General features: G+C 38.2%; 1 protein-coding gene and 1 pseudogene across 2 annotated transcripts in view; one reads left to right on the top strand and one right to left on the bottom strand.

The window, feature by feature from the left end:
- SNX25 (sorting nexin 25) overlaps positions 1-18,396 on the bottom strand; it is a 131,081-nt gene that overhangs the window by 16,701 nt on the left and 95,984 nt on the right. The window contains exons 8-13 of one of the 2 annotated variants that reach the window (XM_029934602.1): positions 14,249-14,380; positions 12,267-12,539; positions 9,145-9,309; positions 6,482-6,613; positions 4,573-4,713; positions 671-784 (exon numbers count right to left, since the gene is read on the bottom strand). In XM_029934602.1, coding sequence (XP_029790462.1) covers positions 671-784; positions 4,573-4,713; positions 6,482-6,613; positions 9,145-9,309; positions 12,267-12,539; positions 14,249-14,380 — 957 coding nt within the window. The remainder of the gene's footprint in view (positions 1-670; positions 785-4,572; positions 4,714-6,481; positions 6,614-9,144; positions 9,310-12,266; positions 12,540-14,248; positions 14,381-18,396) is intronic. The other variant, XM_029934607.1, reaches the window with a different exon arrangement.
- On the top strand, positions 2,422-2,842 carry LOC115287854 (annotated as a pseudogene).

Genomic DNA, 18,396 nt, shown 5'->3' with positions numbered 1-18,396 from the left:
AAAAGCCCAGACCCGTAGGTATTACACAACATATATCCCCAAAAGACAAGTACTGGAAGTTTATAGAAACCCTCTTCATAATGACCTCAACTGGAAACCATCCAAATGCTCGTCAACAATGGAATGAAAAGACTAGAGTATGTTCACACAGTGAGAAACCTACACACTAGCAAAAACAAGTGATCTGCAGCCAGAACAGTGCTGGAAGCAGTCCCCTGAACACCACATCGAGTGAGAGAAGTCAGACACAAAGGTGTCCATACCACATGATTCCATGTATACAAAGCGCAAAAACAAGTGTGTCAGTTTTGTCGGAAGTCAGGATGGTGATGACTCCGGTTCGGGACTTGGGGTAGGGAGATGGGGGCAACGACGGGAAGAAAGCTGGGGGCACTGGTGGGATCCTGTTTCCCAGACTGGGTGCTGGTGTGTTCATGGCGTGCTCAGTGTGGGACAAAGGATAGTGTTGTACACGTGATTTCTGCACTGTACATATTTGATATTTTTGTATTTTGTGTGTGTAGTATACTTCATTACAAACAAGCCAACCAGAAATATTTTGGCCTGACCTGTGAGCACAGAAAGCTAATGAGCAATCTCTTAGAATAATGAGTTTAACCCCAAAATAACTAATTTTTCCTCCAAGACCCAAAACTTTTCATTTGCTTACCTGTAAAAACTTATTTAATTGATTCTTTGACTTTTCCATAAACTTGTGATCTATAGATTTGAAAGGCAGCTTGCTAAGAGAAGGCAACTGGACTTTTTTTAAAGAAGGGAAACACTGTGGAGGAAAACATTAAATGTTAGCATCTCAGTCATATTTATATCTTAGGGCGAAAAAAGTTTAGAATTATAATTAGAACAAACCAAGTATCTTCTTCCTGTTCTCGTTCCTCTGAGACTTAAGACCTCGAAAACCCGCCTGTTCTAATCAGGCTCCAAGGAATGAGGAGGAACAGAACATGTGATGTAAAAAGGCTAAAGCACATCCTGAGGCCCACGAAGGCCTGGAAGCCGGCAGCCCTGAGGCCGGCCAACTGGGTGGACTTGCACACTCGCACGAAGCAGCACGGTGCTCTAGGCGGGCACGTGGCTCACAGACGATTTTTCTGTTAGGATGTGCTTTGTTTACGACATCTCTGTGTGGGCATAAGTTAGCAAAGCTGACAAAAGAATAAACCAGAGAATAACAAAAGAATACAAAAGAAAGAGTAACGGGGCTTATAACTTTCTTACCGCCTTTCAGTAGCCAATTGCACAAGTATATTAATAATACTGCATATTAATAAATAATAACAACAGACTTCACTGTGCAAATGAAGACACTATGCTAGAAGAGGGGCATGTGTACCAATAGCTCTAAGAGGCGGCAATTCCTATTCATTCCTGCTCCACATATGATACAATTAACGATCAGGATTAAACCCCAGGCCCATCTGACCACAGAGTCTGTGTCCTTTATGGCCATTCCCAAATGCACCAGACTCTGCCCCCATTTCCAAGCACTGGCCTTCATGAAGGCACCAGAGCCATCTGAATGTGCTTAATGAAACCAGCTGGCACTGAAAAGTCAGTGATCAGAGAGTCTGCCTGCCACAGCCTTTAGTTGCCGCCATCATCCCTGGTGCACAGAAGGGTCACAGTGGCGCCCGCTGGCCTAGCCATAGCAAGAGAAGGCGTGAGTCAAGTCATGCACAGCAAGCGCACAGAAGTGCTTTGCGTGCTGGGAAAGGAAACACTAGCCCTTCCGGCACAGCCCACTGAAGGACCAGCAGTACCACGGCATGTGCCCAAGGATATATATAAATCAGGGCTCCAATTCAGGGTACAGTTGTAGAGAAACGAAACAGGCAGTGAGAGTCAGAAGGGAAGACTGCAATTCACTGGGGACCTGAAAAGCTGCTTCCTGTCACAACTGTCACAGGAAGGGTTCACGTACAAAACCATGAAAACTCACATGATGCTAATTTCTAAGGTAAGAAAAGAACCCAGTGATCAGCTACGGATTAGAGAAAAAGAGACAATGAGACAAAACAACAGACATGGAACTTGATAAAGTTTATTTCCTCTAAGGCTTCGGTCTACTTGTTTTTGATTTAGTAAGAATATTTTCCACAGAGGTTTTAGTTCAAAATCTCCTCTCAGTTCCTTTTCCTGCTTTCTTCTGTTTTTGGCAGCAACTAGACTGACACTAAACTTTGGTTTGACGATGGTTTGTCACAGGGCAAACAACGCACTTTTCTGCAGTGTCAATTATACTCAGCAAAGATTGAATCTTCTACTGAGATCAGTACTTTGCTTTCCACACTGCCAGGGTGACCAGAGTCCACTGGAGAAGTACTATAGTCGGACACTTGGTTGTGGCCACCCACATTTTAAAAGCATTTGAAGAAGTTTCAGAGGACATGCACAGGGTAAGCAGGGCCGGGAGGTGGCCACATAATGTCAGTGGTTCGTTCATCCATCCATGCCAGGTGGATCCCGGGAAAGGTGACTGGAACGGCAATGCTAAAACCAGCCAAGGTGAGCATGACCAGGCTTATCGGGATCCCTACTGATTAAAGTATTTGATTAAGTGAAAAACCTACTTTGCTCAAGCTCATGATGCTCTTCAGCAGTGCACTGTTGGGGTATCATGCTTCTCAAAGCTCTAGCTGTCCCACGAACAGAGCCTGGGAAACACGAACTGGCCGAGATCACTTTCTATGGTGGACAAGTCACAGATCCTGGGACCAGAAAACCCCAAGCAGGAGCTCCCTACCTGGAAAGCCACGTCAGCTTGGAACCCACCCTCCTAATCAAAACTCTGGAAGAACTCAACAGCTCCTCGGCACAGTGAAGGGGGATTGGAAGGAGTCAAAGGGAAACATTTCTAAGTTTGCTTTATGGAAAAAGACATTTTTCTAAGTTTCATTACAAACTGCCCAATTTCTCTTCTGGTATTTATGGAATAGGTTAAGTGAATGAAGTAGGGACTTGTTAAAAGTTTTTCATAGAAGTTTAAGGTCATGTTTTAAATTTCCTTTTCATTAGACATATTTTCTCTTACAGTAAATATACCTAGTAAATATACTTTTTTCGAAGTGTGGGTTTTTTTCTCCGTTTGTCAAAGGAATCTTGAATTTCTCTTAGAATCTTTATTTGGGGAAGAAAAAACCTTTTGATATCATAAAACAGATAAGACCACATTAAGTGAATATTTATTTTTGGTGGTATATAGTCAGTTTCGGTGGTATATATTCAAAATTAATTTAAATTTTTTCTCTGATTTAACCAATTATGAATGGAAATAATCAATAGTCTGATTGGAGTCAGACTTTATCAGATTAAAAACTGTATTAGTAAGAAAGTTGACATGTAGAAAATAAAACTTGAAAATTTGAAAAAAAAAAAAAAAGCACTTGAAGAAGGTATAGTATTCAGAAGATAGTGATTAAAAGGGTTTTAAAAATCCCCTTGGAGAAAAGGTTAATGGAAATTGACATATTCCATTTGCAGAAGAGGAGTCTAATAGGTGACCACAAGATTCTACCAACAGTCAGTTCATTCTGAGCCAAACAACAATAAACAGAAACAAAAGTAGAAGAGACTGAAGAGCTTTTCAGTTGATAAGGAAGAGAAGAGACAGAGAAGACACAATTCCTGAAAAAGATGGAAGAATAAGGAATGGAAAGTAAGATGACCTGGAATCCAATCCGGGTTTGGCTACTATGTACATATCCTATGATAAACTGACCGAACTCCCTGGGGTCAGTTCCTCTCATCTTAAAATAAAAGAAGTGACCTCCGTTAGAAGCTTTCTAACGTTTTTAACTAAAACTCACAGTGGGAAATGCTACATTGCAACCCACACACACACATATATACATATGTAATATAATCCACATCTAAAACTGAGAAGCTCTATGAAACAGTGCTCATTACTGTTACTACCAACACCAACGTGATGTTTATTACGTGAAACACTCTCTTCTAAATGCTTTCTATAAATGTATTCCCTTAATTCTCACAAATCTGTCAGATGGAAGAGGTAGATACTATCAATATTCGTATTTTACTGATGAGTAAGAAGAGGGAGAAAGAGAGTGACAAGTCCCAGGTCATATAGCTTACTAAATAGTAGAGCTACTCTCCAAACTCAAGCAGTCCTGCTCTGAGTCTGTGCTTTCAACCACAATACTTTGCGACTCCCTTACTTTCTGTGCTGAAATCTAATATATTCTATGCTCTGTCTATTGCTGCAATCAATAACTGACTTCACATCCCATTAATTGGTCACAGCTGGCAGTCTCAAAACCAGTGGCCCTAGATGACCCCTAGCTCTCTTTCAGTTCTGGGGTTCTATGGGGCTTAGTGGAGTTCAGACAGTTCTTTGTCTTCAATGATTTACTCTAAAGCATTTGGTATATGAGTTAATTTCCAAATGTCAGGCTGAAAAGGCCACTTTGCCAGTATCCACAGCAAGAGAGAAAGGTTAATAATCAGTTTCCTTATATGTAAAAATTGAAATGAGCTCATAAGTATCTTCTTGCTTGTAATTCTAAACCTGTTATTCATGAGTTTTCATACCTCACTAAGCTTCCGGTGTAAATTCTGAAACTCACTGAGCCTTCTAGGGACGGTCCAGTTCTTAGTTTCAACTCCTCCAACTTCTTGTAAGCTTACCATGACAAAGTAACAGGGCATTTGCTCACCATTCTCTTCTGTGACCTTGGAAAAAACAAACACAACAACAACAACAACAACAAGCATGGTTAGCAGATGCAGTAGGCAAGGTTTCTAAATACCCCCCAAGATTTTCCAGCCCCCTGGAGTCTATGCCCTGCATCATCCCAGGGACTTTGAACAAATGGTGTCCATTCCTGCGATGAGGTTATATTTGACAGCTGACCTTCCAGAAGGGAGATTACCAGGATGATACAGGGAAAGAAATAGGCCATTATACTTAACATAAATAGATAAGAGAAGAAACAAAAAGAAAATACACTGAATTTAAGCTTGAATTTGTATCATAAATGGAATTAGAGACAAAGAGTCATTAAGAAAGGCAAAGGAAAGAGACACAAGACGCACAGAGCACCCACTGAGCCCTGTGAGGATGCAGGAGGCGAGAACACACACAGGGGCCCTGCACCGTCCTAGGATCACAAAGCTAGCATAGGAGTCAGACAGGATCAGAACTCACGAGAGTCTGGCGTTGTGCAGACACATCTTCCACAATTTCTACGCGGGACTGCCTTGTGAACTCTGGCGGTCAGGTGACCCCTCAGTGTCTGTCACCATTATCTTTTCGGTGACCACAGTGCCACGGCGAGCTCCCGCAGCTCGCTGTAATCAGAGTGCTAACAGGTGCCAAGGACCTGGCGGAGCACCTGGTGAAGCGCCCCTGTCGTGGGTGTGCTTTCAGAGCTGCTCTTGGTGAACTTAAGATGGTGAATTTTAAGCCCTCCCCACACCACAGTAAGCGTGTGAAGCCACCGGGCTGATGGGGAAGATGGAGAACAAAGATAAACTGTACTAACAGGCCCTCACCTATCTAAGGAGATAAATATTTTCACAAGCCTTCTGACATAATAGTGAAGCAAAACATTAACACTATGTTCCTCACGATCTTGTTATTTGTGACTGCACCTGACCTTCATCTCCAGATTTCCACGTGACTGATATTAGGGCAGGTGGGAACGAAGAAGTTGTCTGCAATGGAAATGCCTATAAGCATCGCTCCTTGAAGAGAAATTCTTTTTACTGACAAAAGGGATACAGCATATTCTGGAAATTGTTACCCATATCCCTCAAAGAATAGTAAAATATTTTCTAATTCAAAGCAAAAAAATGCATTATTAAAGATCTTAGAGCAACTGAAATTTAAGTAATTGAACTCACCAGAATGGAACAATCAGAAACACTTAAAATTTTTTATCTTTTGCCACCAGATTTCAAATAGTGACTTCCATTTTATTTTGATCCTCAATGGCAAAATAAAATGGCAATTCAGGGACATTACCTGTCCCTATCTGAAAGGTGCTTACAATTCCAGTGAACAAGGACAAACTGAAGTGGAGAGAGATCAGATCTATGCCAGGCAGCCCTCGTGTAGCTCACAGTCAAGGGTAAGACAGAGTGAAAACCGTGGGGAAGAAAGGGGGACAAATGTAACTTTTGTAGGAGCAAACGTAACTTTTCTATCTTCAACCTTAATTCTCTAGGACAAAATTTTGTCTTATAAAATCATACTCTTCTTTTTTTAATTTTTTAAATGTTTTTATTTATTTTTGAAAGAGAGAGGGCAATTGGGAGAGAGACGGGGGGCAGGGGGGCCAGAAGGTCTGAAGCAGGCTCTGCCTGATGCAGGGCTTGAACTCACAAACTGGAAGATCATGACCTGAGTTGAAGTCAAGACACTCAACTGACCAAGCCACCCAGGTGCCCCCAAATCATACTGTTAAAATAAACTGGGAGGAAAAACAGTCAGACTTACCTCTCCACTGGTGATGGAGGCTTTCCACATTCCAAGGTTCTCGCACCACCAATCTGTTCTTGCCATGTGCAGCTGTAGGTCCGTGCGTTCTTTCTCTATTAGAATGATTTCCTCCTTCAACTTGGAAACAATCTGCAAAGGGAAAACATCCTGAGAGTTACAAAAGCACTTAAAATGCTATACAATTCAGCAAAGTAGCAGGATACAAAATCAGACAAAAGCCAGTTGCATTTCTATACACTAACAATGGACAATCCAAAAAAGAAATTAAGAAAACAATTCCATTTACCATGGCAAATACTTAGGAATTAATTAAACAAGGAAGTGAAAGAAAGATTTCTACAATGAAAACTCATAACACCAATGAAAAAGTAAAGGAAGACATAGATAAATGGAAATGATATTCAATGTTCATGGATTAGAAGACTAAACATTGCTACGATGTCAATATTACCCAAAGCAATCCATAGATTCAACACAATCCTTATCACAATTCTAATGATTTTCTTTTTGCAAGAACAGAAAAATCCATCATAAAATTCATATGGACTTTCAAGGCAGACTGAATAACCAAATCAATCTTGAAAAAGAACAAAGTTGGAGGGCTCACACTTCCTGATTTCAATACTTATAGCAAAGCTACACTTACCAAAACAGTATGGTACTGGCATAAAGACAGACATATAATATAGACCAATGGAATGGAATAGACAAGGAAGAAATAAACTTTGCATTTATGGTCAAATGATTTTTGACAAGGGTGCCAACACCATTCACTGGGAAAAGGACAATAGCCTCAACAAACAGTGGAAAGAAAACCAGATACCCATAAGCAAGCAAAACAATGAAGTTGGACCCTTACCTAACGCCATAAAACAATAGTTAACTCAAAATACATCAAAGACCTAAACATTAAGAACTAAAACTATAAATTCTTAAAACACAGGGGGAAAGCTTCACACACTGGACTGGCAATAACTTCTTGGCTATGACACCAAAGACACAGGGAGCAAAAGAAAATATAAGAAAATTGGACTTCATAAAAATTTAAAACTTTTGTGCAAAGAATACTATTGATGCAGCAAAAAGGCAACCGAGAGGATTGTAGAAAATATTTACATATCACATATCTGATAGGGTACTAACATCCAGAATATACATAGAGTTCTTAAAACTTAAAAACAAAAACCAGTCTGACTCAAAAATGGGCAAAGGACTTGAATAGACATTTCTCCAAAAAAGGTATATAAATGGCCAAAAAGCACATGCAAAGATACTGAACGTAACCTCATTAGTGAAGTACAAATCAGAGCCACAATGAGTCCCACCTTGCACCCATTAGGATAGTTACTATAAAAAGAAATGAAAAACAATTATTGGTGAGGATGTAGAAAATCTGGAAGCCTTATGCACCAAGTATAAAATGGGACTGCCATTATGGAAGACAGTATGGAGATTCCTCTAAAAATTAACAACAGAATTATCATATGACTCAACAATTTCACTAAGTACATACTCAAAAGAATGGAAAGATCTCGAAAAGGTATTTGTACAGCCACGTTCATGGCAACATCAGTCACAAAACTCAAAAGGTGGAAAAAAAACCAATGTCCACTGATGGGTGAATGGACAGACAAAATGCTGGGTAAATGCAGTGGAAAATTGTTCAGTCTTAAAAAGGAAGGAAATTCTCACACAGGGTATACTATGAATGAACCTTGAGACCCTATGCTAAGTGAAAGAAGTCAGTCACAAAAGGATGAATACTATAGGACTCCACTCATGATGTATTTAAGGGTAGTTAAATTCATACAAGGTAGAATGTAGAAAGGTAGTTTCCAGGGGGTTGGGGATGGAAAAATGCAAAGTATCATTTAAGGGATCTAAAGTTTCAGTCTTGCCAGATGAAACAATTTCAGATAGATGGTGGTGTAACAATGTGAACGTACTGATGCTAAAATGTATACTTAAAATGATTAAAATGGTAAATTTATATTTTGCCACACTTTAAAAAAATAAGTAATTTTATTTTTTTTAAATGCTATGCTTACCATCCCCTTGGACCTCTTTCATGAGAAAACCTGTAGTTTGAGGGCAGAAGCTTTGCCTTAACACTCTCCCGGACATGCGAGCTACAAGGACTTGTTTCCTTTTGAAAAAAGCAAAAAGCCCCGCCACTGTGTGTGTTTGAGAAATGCGTTAGGGAGATGCTGTTTACATTTTTAAACTTTCCAATTCTGTTGGTTTTTAGCAAAACAATTTATTTCTTGTGTCAGTCTGTGAGGTTCCTAAATTCTGACATAGCATTTGAAAGAAAAATAAAACTAAAATGATTGTCCTTGAAAAGTTAATGTACTTCCAGAAACGGGTATGGCACAAGGAAAGGCTTTGCCCGCTTCTGCAAAGGTACTGGAGGCAAGGCAGCAAGAGAGCACAGAGCTGCTCACGGCGGATGACTGGAGAGAGCCCCAAACCACCGGAAGATTAAAAACAAGGGCTTTTCTAATTCTACACTAGATGTAAAAAAGTAACAACATAATGTAGAGTTACAATTTTTTTTTTTAAAGAAACAGTGATGCTTTGCAACAGAAACTGAAAACTACTACTTATCAAATCAGAAAAATGGAAACTTTCAAAGACAACCTTGAAAGTGAAAGAGTTACCTTCTTATCAGGTTTTGGTGCATTTTGAATAGAATTTAGAGCTTGCCTTTTATATTCAAGTTTCTCATTTAGTTCTCGTAGTTTGTTTACAGCAAAACTGGCTTGTTCATTAATCCGACTGGCGCCTTCATCTACAGCTTCCTCACCAGCCTCACCACCCAAATCCTGGGGGAAAAAGTCACATGAATCACACTGTCTTATAATGATGGACTGTTTAGCGATTAGTACCTAGCATATAGGTTCTAGATCATTACAATCTACTGTGCCAAAGTACTAGATTCCACTAACACTTTGTGGTAGAAAGTTCAGACGCAGGCTGCTTTTCCTCAGCAAAGTGACAAATCAAAGTTATTTCGAACCAAAGTAACTGGTGTTTAGGATTGCAATGAAAGAAGAAACATTTAATAGCCTGAAAAAACAGGGCGGGATGGGGGATGGATTCCACACCATTATTTCCCAAATGGTACACGCAAGGGAATCTGTGTGGACAAGGGAAGGCAACTGAGTTATCTGCCCAACTCAAACAGAATGTTCTGTGCCTCATCTTGGACAAAGAGAAGGAGATGCATATGGCTTCCTTTTGGGCTCCTAAGAATGTTCTAGAAAACTCAGGCCAAGTCCTTTTAAAATAAAATTTCCAGGAGCACCTGGGTGGCTCAGTTTGTTGAGTATCTGACTTCGGCTCAGATCATAATCCCATGGTTCGTGGATTCGAGGTCTACATCAGCCTGTCAGCGCAGCACCCACTTCAGATCCTCTATCTTCCTCTCTCTGCCCCTTCCCCACTTGTGCTGTCCCCAAAAGAAATATTTTTTAAAAAATAAAAGATAAGTAAAATTTCCAAATTTCCACTAGTCAAAGTATTTTCAGTATTTAATTTGTTCAGTCCCTCTCTTGAAAATGTATTTCATAAATTGACAGGTAGATCATTTTATGAGTTAAATGGTTAGGATTTCAAACTGACTTCAGATTCATCAAGAAATGCATAACTCTGAAAAATCTGGACAGATTAGCAGCAGACAGCATATAAAACAGATCTGTGAGCAGTAAAAGCATGTGGGGCAATGGACAGAAGTCCTGAGAATGATCTTTTGCTCTGTTCATATTCCTTAACATTCTTCCGGAATTTTTTCTTCCAATTTTTATTAACTGAAATAAGTAGTAAAATAAAAAAATTCCAACAAAAATGAAGTATTAATAATCCTAGAGAACCAAGCTTGTTTTATTTTGATACAGTCTTTCAAATCTGTGTCCAGGAGTACACGTATCATGACATAATTCTACACCTCATAGAAATATAGATAGGTATTCTGTCTTTTCCATATAATTTATAATGCTGCTTATTTTGAGGGTGTTAATTACTCTTCAAAATTAGAATGTTTAAAGCTGTATATTATCCTATGACTTGACAGTACACTGAGGTATATTCCTTTTTTTTTTTTTAATTATTTTTAATGTCTTTTATTTACTTTTTTTGAGAGACAGAGGGAGACAGTGTGAGCAGAGGAGGGTCAGAAAGAGAGGGAGACACAGAATCTGAAGCAGGCTCCAGGCTCTGAGCTAGCTGTCAGCACAGAGCCCGACACGGGGCTCGAACCCACGAACTGTGAGATCATGACCTGAGCTGAAGCCGGACGCTCAACCGACTGAGCCACCCAGGCGCCCCCACTGAGGTATATTCCTACTGCTGATCCTGCTCTGGGTTGACTCTGCTGGTTTGCTATCTCAAATGTACTAAAACAAACTCTACTGTACATTACCTTTTCTATCCTTTAGTTATCGCCTTAGGATAAATTTTTAGAAGTGGAATTATTGCTACAAAGAGCAAAAGCATTCAAAAGGTCAGTGATAACTGGGCGCCTGGGTGGCTCAGCCGGTTAAGCTATGACTTTAGCTGAGGTCATGATCTCACCACTTGTGGGTTCGAGTCCCGCGTCGGGCTCTGTGCTGTCAGCTCAGAGCCTAGAGCCTGCTTCAGAATCCCTCTCTCTCTGCCCTTCCCCCACTCATCTCTGTCTCTCTCTCAAAAGTGAATAAAAGTTAAAAAAAAATTTTATTTGAAAAAATAAAAGGTCAGTGATACCTATTGCTCTTCTTTGAGTCCTAGGTGAAGGTGGATAGTTTTTCTTATTTGTTTATTATTACCTTTCATATCAACTGTCAGTTCAAGATTTTATTCAATTTATCTATTGAGTATTGATCTTTTTAATTAATCTGAATAGCCTCTTTTACAGCATTTACTTATTAACCATTTAATTTCTGAAGTAGAGTTAAAACAAACTTAACCAAAAAATATATAAAAATTAAAAAAAAAATACAAACTGATCTTAAAAATAAAATGTAATATGTAATGACTTCTGGACCTACTAGAGGTGTTATACACAGAAAGTGTAAAGAACTAAATAACAAATCTATAAAAAGTCTGAATGAGTGAATTTAACAACAGTTTGGAGATGCCAACTTCTAATACCATCAAGAGTAAGCTTTGATTCCTCAGAGCTTGAAATATAACTGAGCAGAAAAAATCCAAAATAAATTATAAGCTTTCTATGCACGATGACTGCAAATACAACATTTTGTTTCTCTCTGTACCTTCCTGAATCTTAAAACCCTATAAATCTTTAGTGGTAGATGAGAGATGGCAACTGGGGCTCTCCAAAATGAGAGTACACTTAGGAAAATTAGACCTAAGCTGTGGCTGAGCCAACTTTCTCTCCGAATATCTTACTTACTTCTGAGTTTTTAAACTCCAAAACACTTCATGTAACTGCTCCCACATTCTCTTCCACTCCTCACTTCCCCATCCTTTGTCTATTCTAGGACTGGACTAAGTTCTGATTCTCTCACCTGGCCTACACCACCCTACGGACTCTCTGCCCTCACTTTCCAGGAGTCACACTCGGGGTGTGTCTCAGGTGGAGAGAGGGCTGGGAGGCTGCAACGTGAGGAAGAGGTTGTCAGTGGTTCAGAAGAACAAGGAAAGAGGTACCTAAGTTCTATGTAAAGCCCTGAATATTAAAAGATGAAAAGGTGCACCGAATTTGCTTAAACAGCATGCACCCGCCTGATCATATATGAAGCCTAACCACCGAGAAGGAAGGAGAAAACTAAATATGACTCACCGTTTCATCCTTGCTGGAAATCAAGTGCGAGCCGTGTTTTTCTTCCTCTTTTACCATCAATTTCTCGTACAGGTCACTGACAATAAATGAAGGGTAATACCTATCCTTTAAGGTCTCATAAACATCACCCTGGATTTTGTAGAACACCTCAATACCTTTATTTCCCACAAGACACTGCTGGATTTCTTTGTAGAGTGATTTTTCCACAGATATTTCTTTGCTTTCCACAAAGAAATTCTGGTAAATTTCACCAACTAATTGTGGGATTTCATTCTGAAAAGACAGGAAGATTAAGAACAAGAAAGGTAAGAAATATCATCTCTGACAAAAATAATTCTTCTGAATTCCTCCATCTTAAAGCTGAGGCCATGCTACTGGTGCCAGTGTGGGTCTCTGGCTTCTGTGTGCACATTCAGAATCAAGGGGTAAGAGTCTGAAAAGACAACTGGCTCCTGAAAATAAATACTTTATGCTGAACAGTTAACACATGTAACTTCTATTAAATGCTGGAAGGGGGAAAATGTGAATAGTTCTCTTCTTGAAATGGATTTCTTCTTATAAATCTGAATTCCATAGCTCAATTATCAGCTAAATTCAATTTGCTTTTAAAAAAATCTAATATAAATAATTGGAAGTGCCATTTCTCACTACAGAAGTCATTATTATGTAATTTAAGAAAACAAGAAAAATATCCTCCAGAATGATTTATTGCATTATAATCAAGCTCATATTAGACAGCTTAGTCTTAAACATTATACTTAGGTCACAGCCAGCCTGTTTGGAAACGCAAACATCTCTTCCAGTTAACATAACATTTATATTTCCTCTGAAAACATCTCATTAATTCTAGGAATGTTATACAAAGTCTTCAACAGGATTAAAAAATGAAGACAAACAACTCAATGAATATTGTGAATTTAACAAACTTCTCAGAACTTTTACACCCCAATTAGTGTTGTTCGGTCAAAATAGAACTATTTAGGGAAGCTATATCCTTTTATTCCATTAAAATCTTTTAAATTGTTTCCAGTAGTTTAGGAAAATTCTTTAGATTGCTCTTTGCAATATTCCTTTGAGAGCTGCCAACAGTCATTTGGAATCAAGTGTGATAAAAAAAAAATCTATAATAAAATGGGCAAATAACAATATTGGCTAAAATGAGGTAATTTGTAACTTACAAAATAACAATGAAAGGCATTTCTAAGAAGATTTAAAAATACTGTGAAAATGAATTTCATTCCGTACCCAATGTAGTATGTGACTTATGATGTGTTATAAGAGTATTGAGTTCTAGCAACACTCATATAAAGTGCAAAGAGTAATGTACCCAGTGCTCTTTGCACTTATTTAATAAACCTCTCAAAATACATGCATTATATATACTGTACATATTGTCATGTATATTTATAGACACATTTAAACATACATATTTCATTATTCTTTAACGCTTAAATGTACTGAGAACTTGCCAAGTGCAAAATACAATGCTTATTGGGGCTTTTCATTCTAACAGGAATCTAGAACCAAAAATCTTTTGTGTTTCTTAATTCAGGCATATTTTAAATGAAATAAAAAGAGAAATAGTAGTGTAAAATATGCACATATTAAAATAACAAGGTTATGAGATTGAAGTGTATGTGCCAAGATCAATTCATTATACCTACAATGTGGATATATATAAGCCTTTTTATAATGTGTTTAAAAAGCAAACCAAAATAACTGACTGAAAGTAAATTCAATAGTTTAGTACATTTATGAATCTGTTTTTCCCTTGACCACACATTCAGAAGCATCTCGTTGTAAAAATAAAATCTAATTTTATTTACCTTTATGAACTGGAACATAATTCATTATATTTTGTTTTAAATAGTCTTTTAATGGATATTTATCTTATAGCTTCACTGAGAACCACAGGTACACTGCCTAAGATGCAAGTTTTCACCAGCTAGTGATTAATATTCCTTTGAGACTGTACATACTACCTTGTTAGCACTCTTCAAACATTCCACAGACTCCCAAAAACTAATCAGAGCTCTCTTGTCTATCCGTTCCATGTACATTCGAAAGTGCTCTCGGTAGAAAGTACTGGCCAAAATATCTTCAAATTGAAGAATCTATCAAGGAAATGTAAGAAAAAAAATTAAGAAAAAAGTTAAAAAATCAAATTTTAAGTATCAGTTTCCTTTAACTTACAATGGACTGGTGTCTACATTCAGGGGGGAAAAGTCTCATTTTTTAAGGTCATAGCCAACCTAATACAGTATTTCTTTCAGCTTCCTAAATTTTAAATGGAAAAAAGTTACTAAATATTCAAGATGCACATATTCAATTCATGCCAATTTTCAATTAATTATCCACTCATTCAGCAAAAGATTTATTTGGCATCTACTCTGTATCAGGCACGTTTCTAGAAAATCAAACAGACAAAAATCCCTGCCCTATGGGATAGACTGCTAAAAGTAATAGATGCCCATAATAGAAAGCTTGGAGAGAAATATATAAAAGACCAGGAAGCTGGAGTCTAATAATTCGGCACTTTTGCCTTCCATCCTATTTTATACTTGTGGTGAAAATTATTTTATGTCTTGCTCTTTCATTTATGGTATCACATTCATTTAAAACATCTTTTGAAAGCATCATTTTAGCTGGTTCATAATATTGCACTGTATATCAAAATGACTCCTTTGTTTATTATTTTGCATGCTTCCAGAAAAAGAAAAAAACAAATCTGAAGATATGGTGAGCAAACTCTTGAGCACAGGCTGCCATAGTAAGAGAAAGCAGATCACCTTCATAATAATGCATAATTCAATTGATTAGGAGAAATGCCTCAAATTAACTTAGAAGGAATTGAAGTCCCATATCCTTAGTTCTTAATTAATTTTTAAAAAGACATCTAAGTATAACTCAAATGCTTTTAAAAGAAAAGCTTATGTCTTAAGATTCTTAACATTTATATTGTGGCAGTTAGAAATTTTTTGGAAATGTGACCAGTAAGACTTTCTAAAATCAACTGCATATAATCAACATAGATTCAACTCTTCTGCCAACAGTGAGCCCTCAATAGGTTTTGTAAACAGAAAGGGGCAGGCACTTTTCTAATGACTTCTGGGAATAATTAAAGGAGACAGCCATCCCAGGCTACAGGCCACTAACAATTGGAGTCCATAAATATCTCAATTAATATTTAGTTTGCTAACTTTGGAAGATCATAGCATGTATCTTTATGGAAACTAACAGTAAAGCACTGTGACATACACATTCTAACTGTACATGGTCCACAGAGGTTTGTAGGAGCCCCTATCAACTCTGACTAGGGAAAAACAGATCATGTTGAGAGCTATCGATTTTTAGCATAGGGAGAAAGGGCATTCAATTAATTCTAAGAAAGTCACCCCAGTATAATTGTTTTTGGATTGAAATGAATTCCAAATTAATACAAATTCACATATTTGCAAAACCACTTCCAAAACATCTAAAATATTAGCCGTCTTTAGACTTTTATTATGTTTTATGAGTATTCTATATTCAGTTCCAAAAGTGCAAATATATACAAATAAATATATCTAAAGCATAGTTAAATAATCTCTCACCTTGACTGATGGATTAACCAAATTCTCTATCCATTTTTTTGTCCTCCTCTTGAAGAAGAAAATTTCACTGTGTAACATCTACACTAATGGAATGGTTCTGGGTGGACAGGATGTGTAGACAGTACACTTCAAAGTCAGCTGTATTCATTTGAGATTAACTCAATCTCAATTAATTTGAAATTCATTTCAGTAATTCTGAGATTTTTGTGTGGAAGTGGAAAGAGAAGGGTGGATAGGTCAAAGTTGACACCACTACTGAAATAATCATTTTTTAAAAACTATAGATGATATGGGGCACCTGGGTGGCTCAGTCACATGTCCAACTTCAGCTCAGGTCATGATCTCACCGTTTATGGGTCCGACCCCCACATCCAGCTCTGGGCTGATAGCTCAGCGCCTGGACTCTGCTTTGGATTCTGTGTTTCCTTCTTCTCTCTGCCCCTCCCCATCTCACATTGTCTGTCTGTCTGTCTGTCTGTCTCTCTCTCTCTCTCTCTCTCTCTCTCAAAAATAAAAAAAATTACAAAAAGTTAAAAACCATAGATGACATAATAATATTTAACATTTACCAAGGGCTTCCATACAACAGACACGGTGCTCTTATTTGCTGGGTCAGCTTTTTTTTGTCCATCCTAAGACCTCTGGTAATTCTGGGAGGAGGGCTACCAGTCAAAGGTCTTCTAAACTGAATGTGGTTTCATGATGCATATTTTATAAACTTAAGTTCTGTGTTTTGTATGGATTCCCTCTTACCCAGCTAGTTAATTTTTCTCCAGGAAACATTTCCACCAAGCACTCAAAAGTACCTCAGGGCCTTAGAGGAATAAATGTGTTCCTAAGCTCCCAACATGTTACCAAGAGTGACATAGGGTTCTCTACTTACAAAACACCAACAAAATACTCATGAGAATATCTCCAACAAACTAATGAGAATATGTAGAATTAGGATCTTGGGAATGATGTTTTATTCTAAAAGGGGAGATGACAATTGGACTTTTCTTACAACTATATCATCACTAAACATACCTCCTTAATAATCAATGCCTGTAATATAACATTCACTGAGTGCTCATACACCAGGTGGTGTACTTACCCTACTTTGTGCATTATTTAATGGTTGCCAGCTACAGGATACGTACAACTATTCCAATTTTACAACTGGAGTACCAAAAAGCTAACTAACTTGCCCAAAGTCAATCCCCCTTAGATACAGAATTGAGAGCCAGGGTCTCTGACTATGCAGCACAACTTCTTAACCATAATAAAATAGTTCTTCTCCTTAAGAAATTACCAGAGTTGTGTTTGTCGCAACCTACAAATAGTATGGAAGTCAAGAAGGAAAGATGCAGTTGGGGAAAATGCTCTATAAGAACTCCAGCAGAAACAGAAAGTCAGGGAACCTTTTCATATTCAAGTTCAGAGTCCTGGGCTACACTCTATAATGTTAATTTTGGAGGTAGAGAAGAAGGCAGGAAGTGCAAAGATAGGTTTGGGAGAGAAATGGATTCTGGTGCTGTGGTGGAGAGACAGCCAGCATCAAAGACAAGGGTGGGACACAGGAGAGTGCAGGCGAAAATGGATCCCCACAATAATTGGCTTTAAAAGAATAAGGGGCCAAATTTTGTGACTTGTGGAAACCGACAGGGCTTCAGGCCTGGAGTTCTAAAGGTGAGTGGACTTGGCTGGGATAGAGCCCGGAGGGCCCTGCACTGTTCTTGGAGACAAGACGGGCAGGCAGGCAACTCACAGACATACAGCGTGGAAACAGCAATCTGAAGAGCACCTGGGGCACCAAGTCGGGAGGCTATTCACTCATTTTGGAGTGTATCCCAGAGAGGCAGTGCTCATGGAGAGACCATCTGGGAACGAAGGAATTGGCCATGGCCATCTCCCCCACAACCCCACCACCCCTACATGCTACTAAACAATGAATGAGTCAACCAGGAAATCAAAAAAGAAATTTAAAAAATACATGGAAACAAGTGAAAATGAGAACACAATGGCCCAAACCCTGAGACGCAGCAAAAGCAGTTCAAAGAGGGAAATTTATAGCAATACAGGGCTACTTTGAAAAGCAAGAAAAATCTCAAACAACCTAATCTTAAATCTAAAGGACCTAGAAAAAGAACAAAACCCAAAAACCAGCAAAAAGAAGGAAATAATAAAGATTAGAAAAGAAATAAATGACACAGAGACTAAAAAAATTTTTTTAAATAAACAGAACAGATCAATAAAATCAGGAGCTGGTTCTTTGAAAAACTTCAGTAAAACTGATAAACCTCTAGCCAGACTTATCAAGAAAAAAAAGATTCAAATAAAATCACAAATGAGAGAGGAAAAATAACCAATTCCACAGAAATATATAAGTAATCACAAGGGAATATTATGAAAAAGTACATGCCTTGCTGGGGATTTACCCAAGAGAGACAGAATGGCTGATGCATAGGAGCACATGTACCCCAATGTTCATAGCAGCAATGTCAACAATAGCCAAAACATGGAAGGAGCCTAAATGTCCATCACCTGACGAATGGATC

Source organism: Suricata suricatta, chromosome 1 (genome assembly GCF_006229205.1).
Source record: "Suricata suricatta isolate VVHF042 chromosome 1, meerkat_22Aug2017_6uvM2_HiC, whole genome shotgun sequence".
NCBI lineage: Eukaryota > Metazoa > Chordata > Mammalia > Carnivora > Herpestidae > Suricata > Suricata suricatta.
Note: the sequence above shows the minus strand (reverse complement) of the source record. Positions and strands in the feature narration are given on the sequence as shown.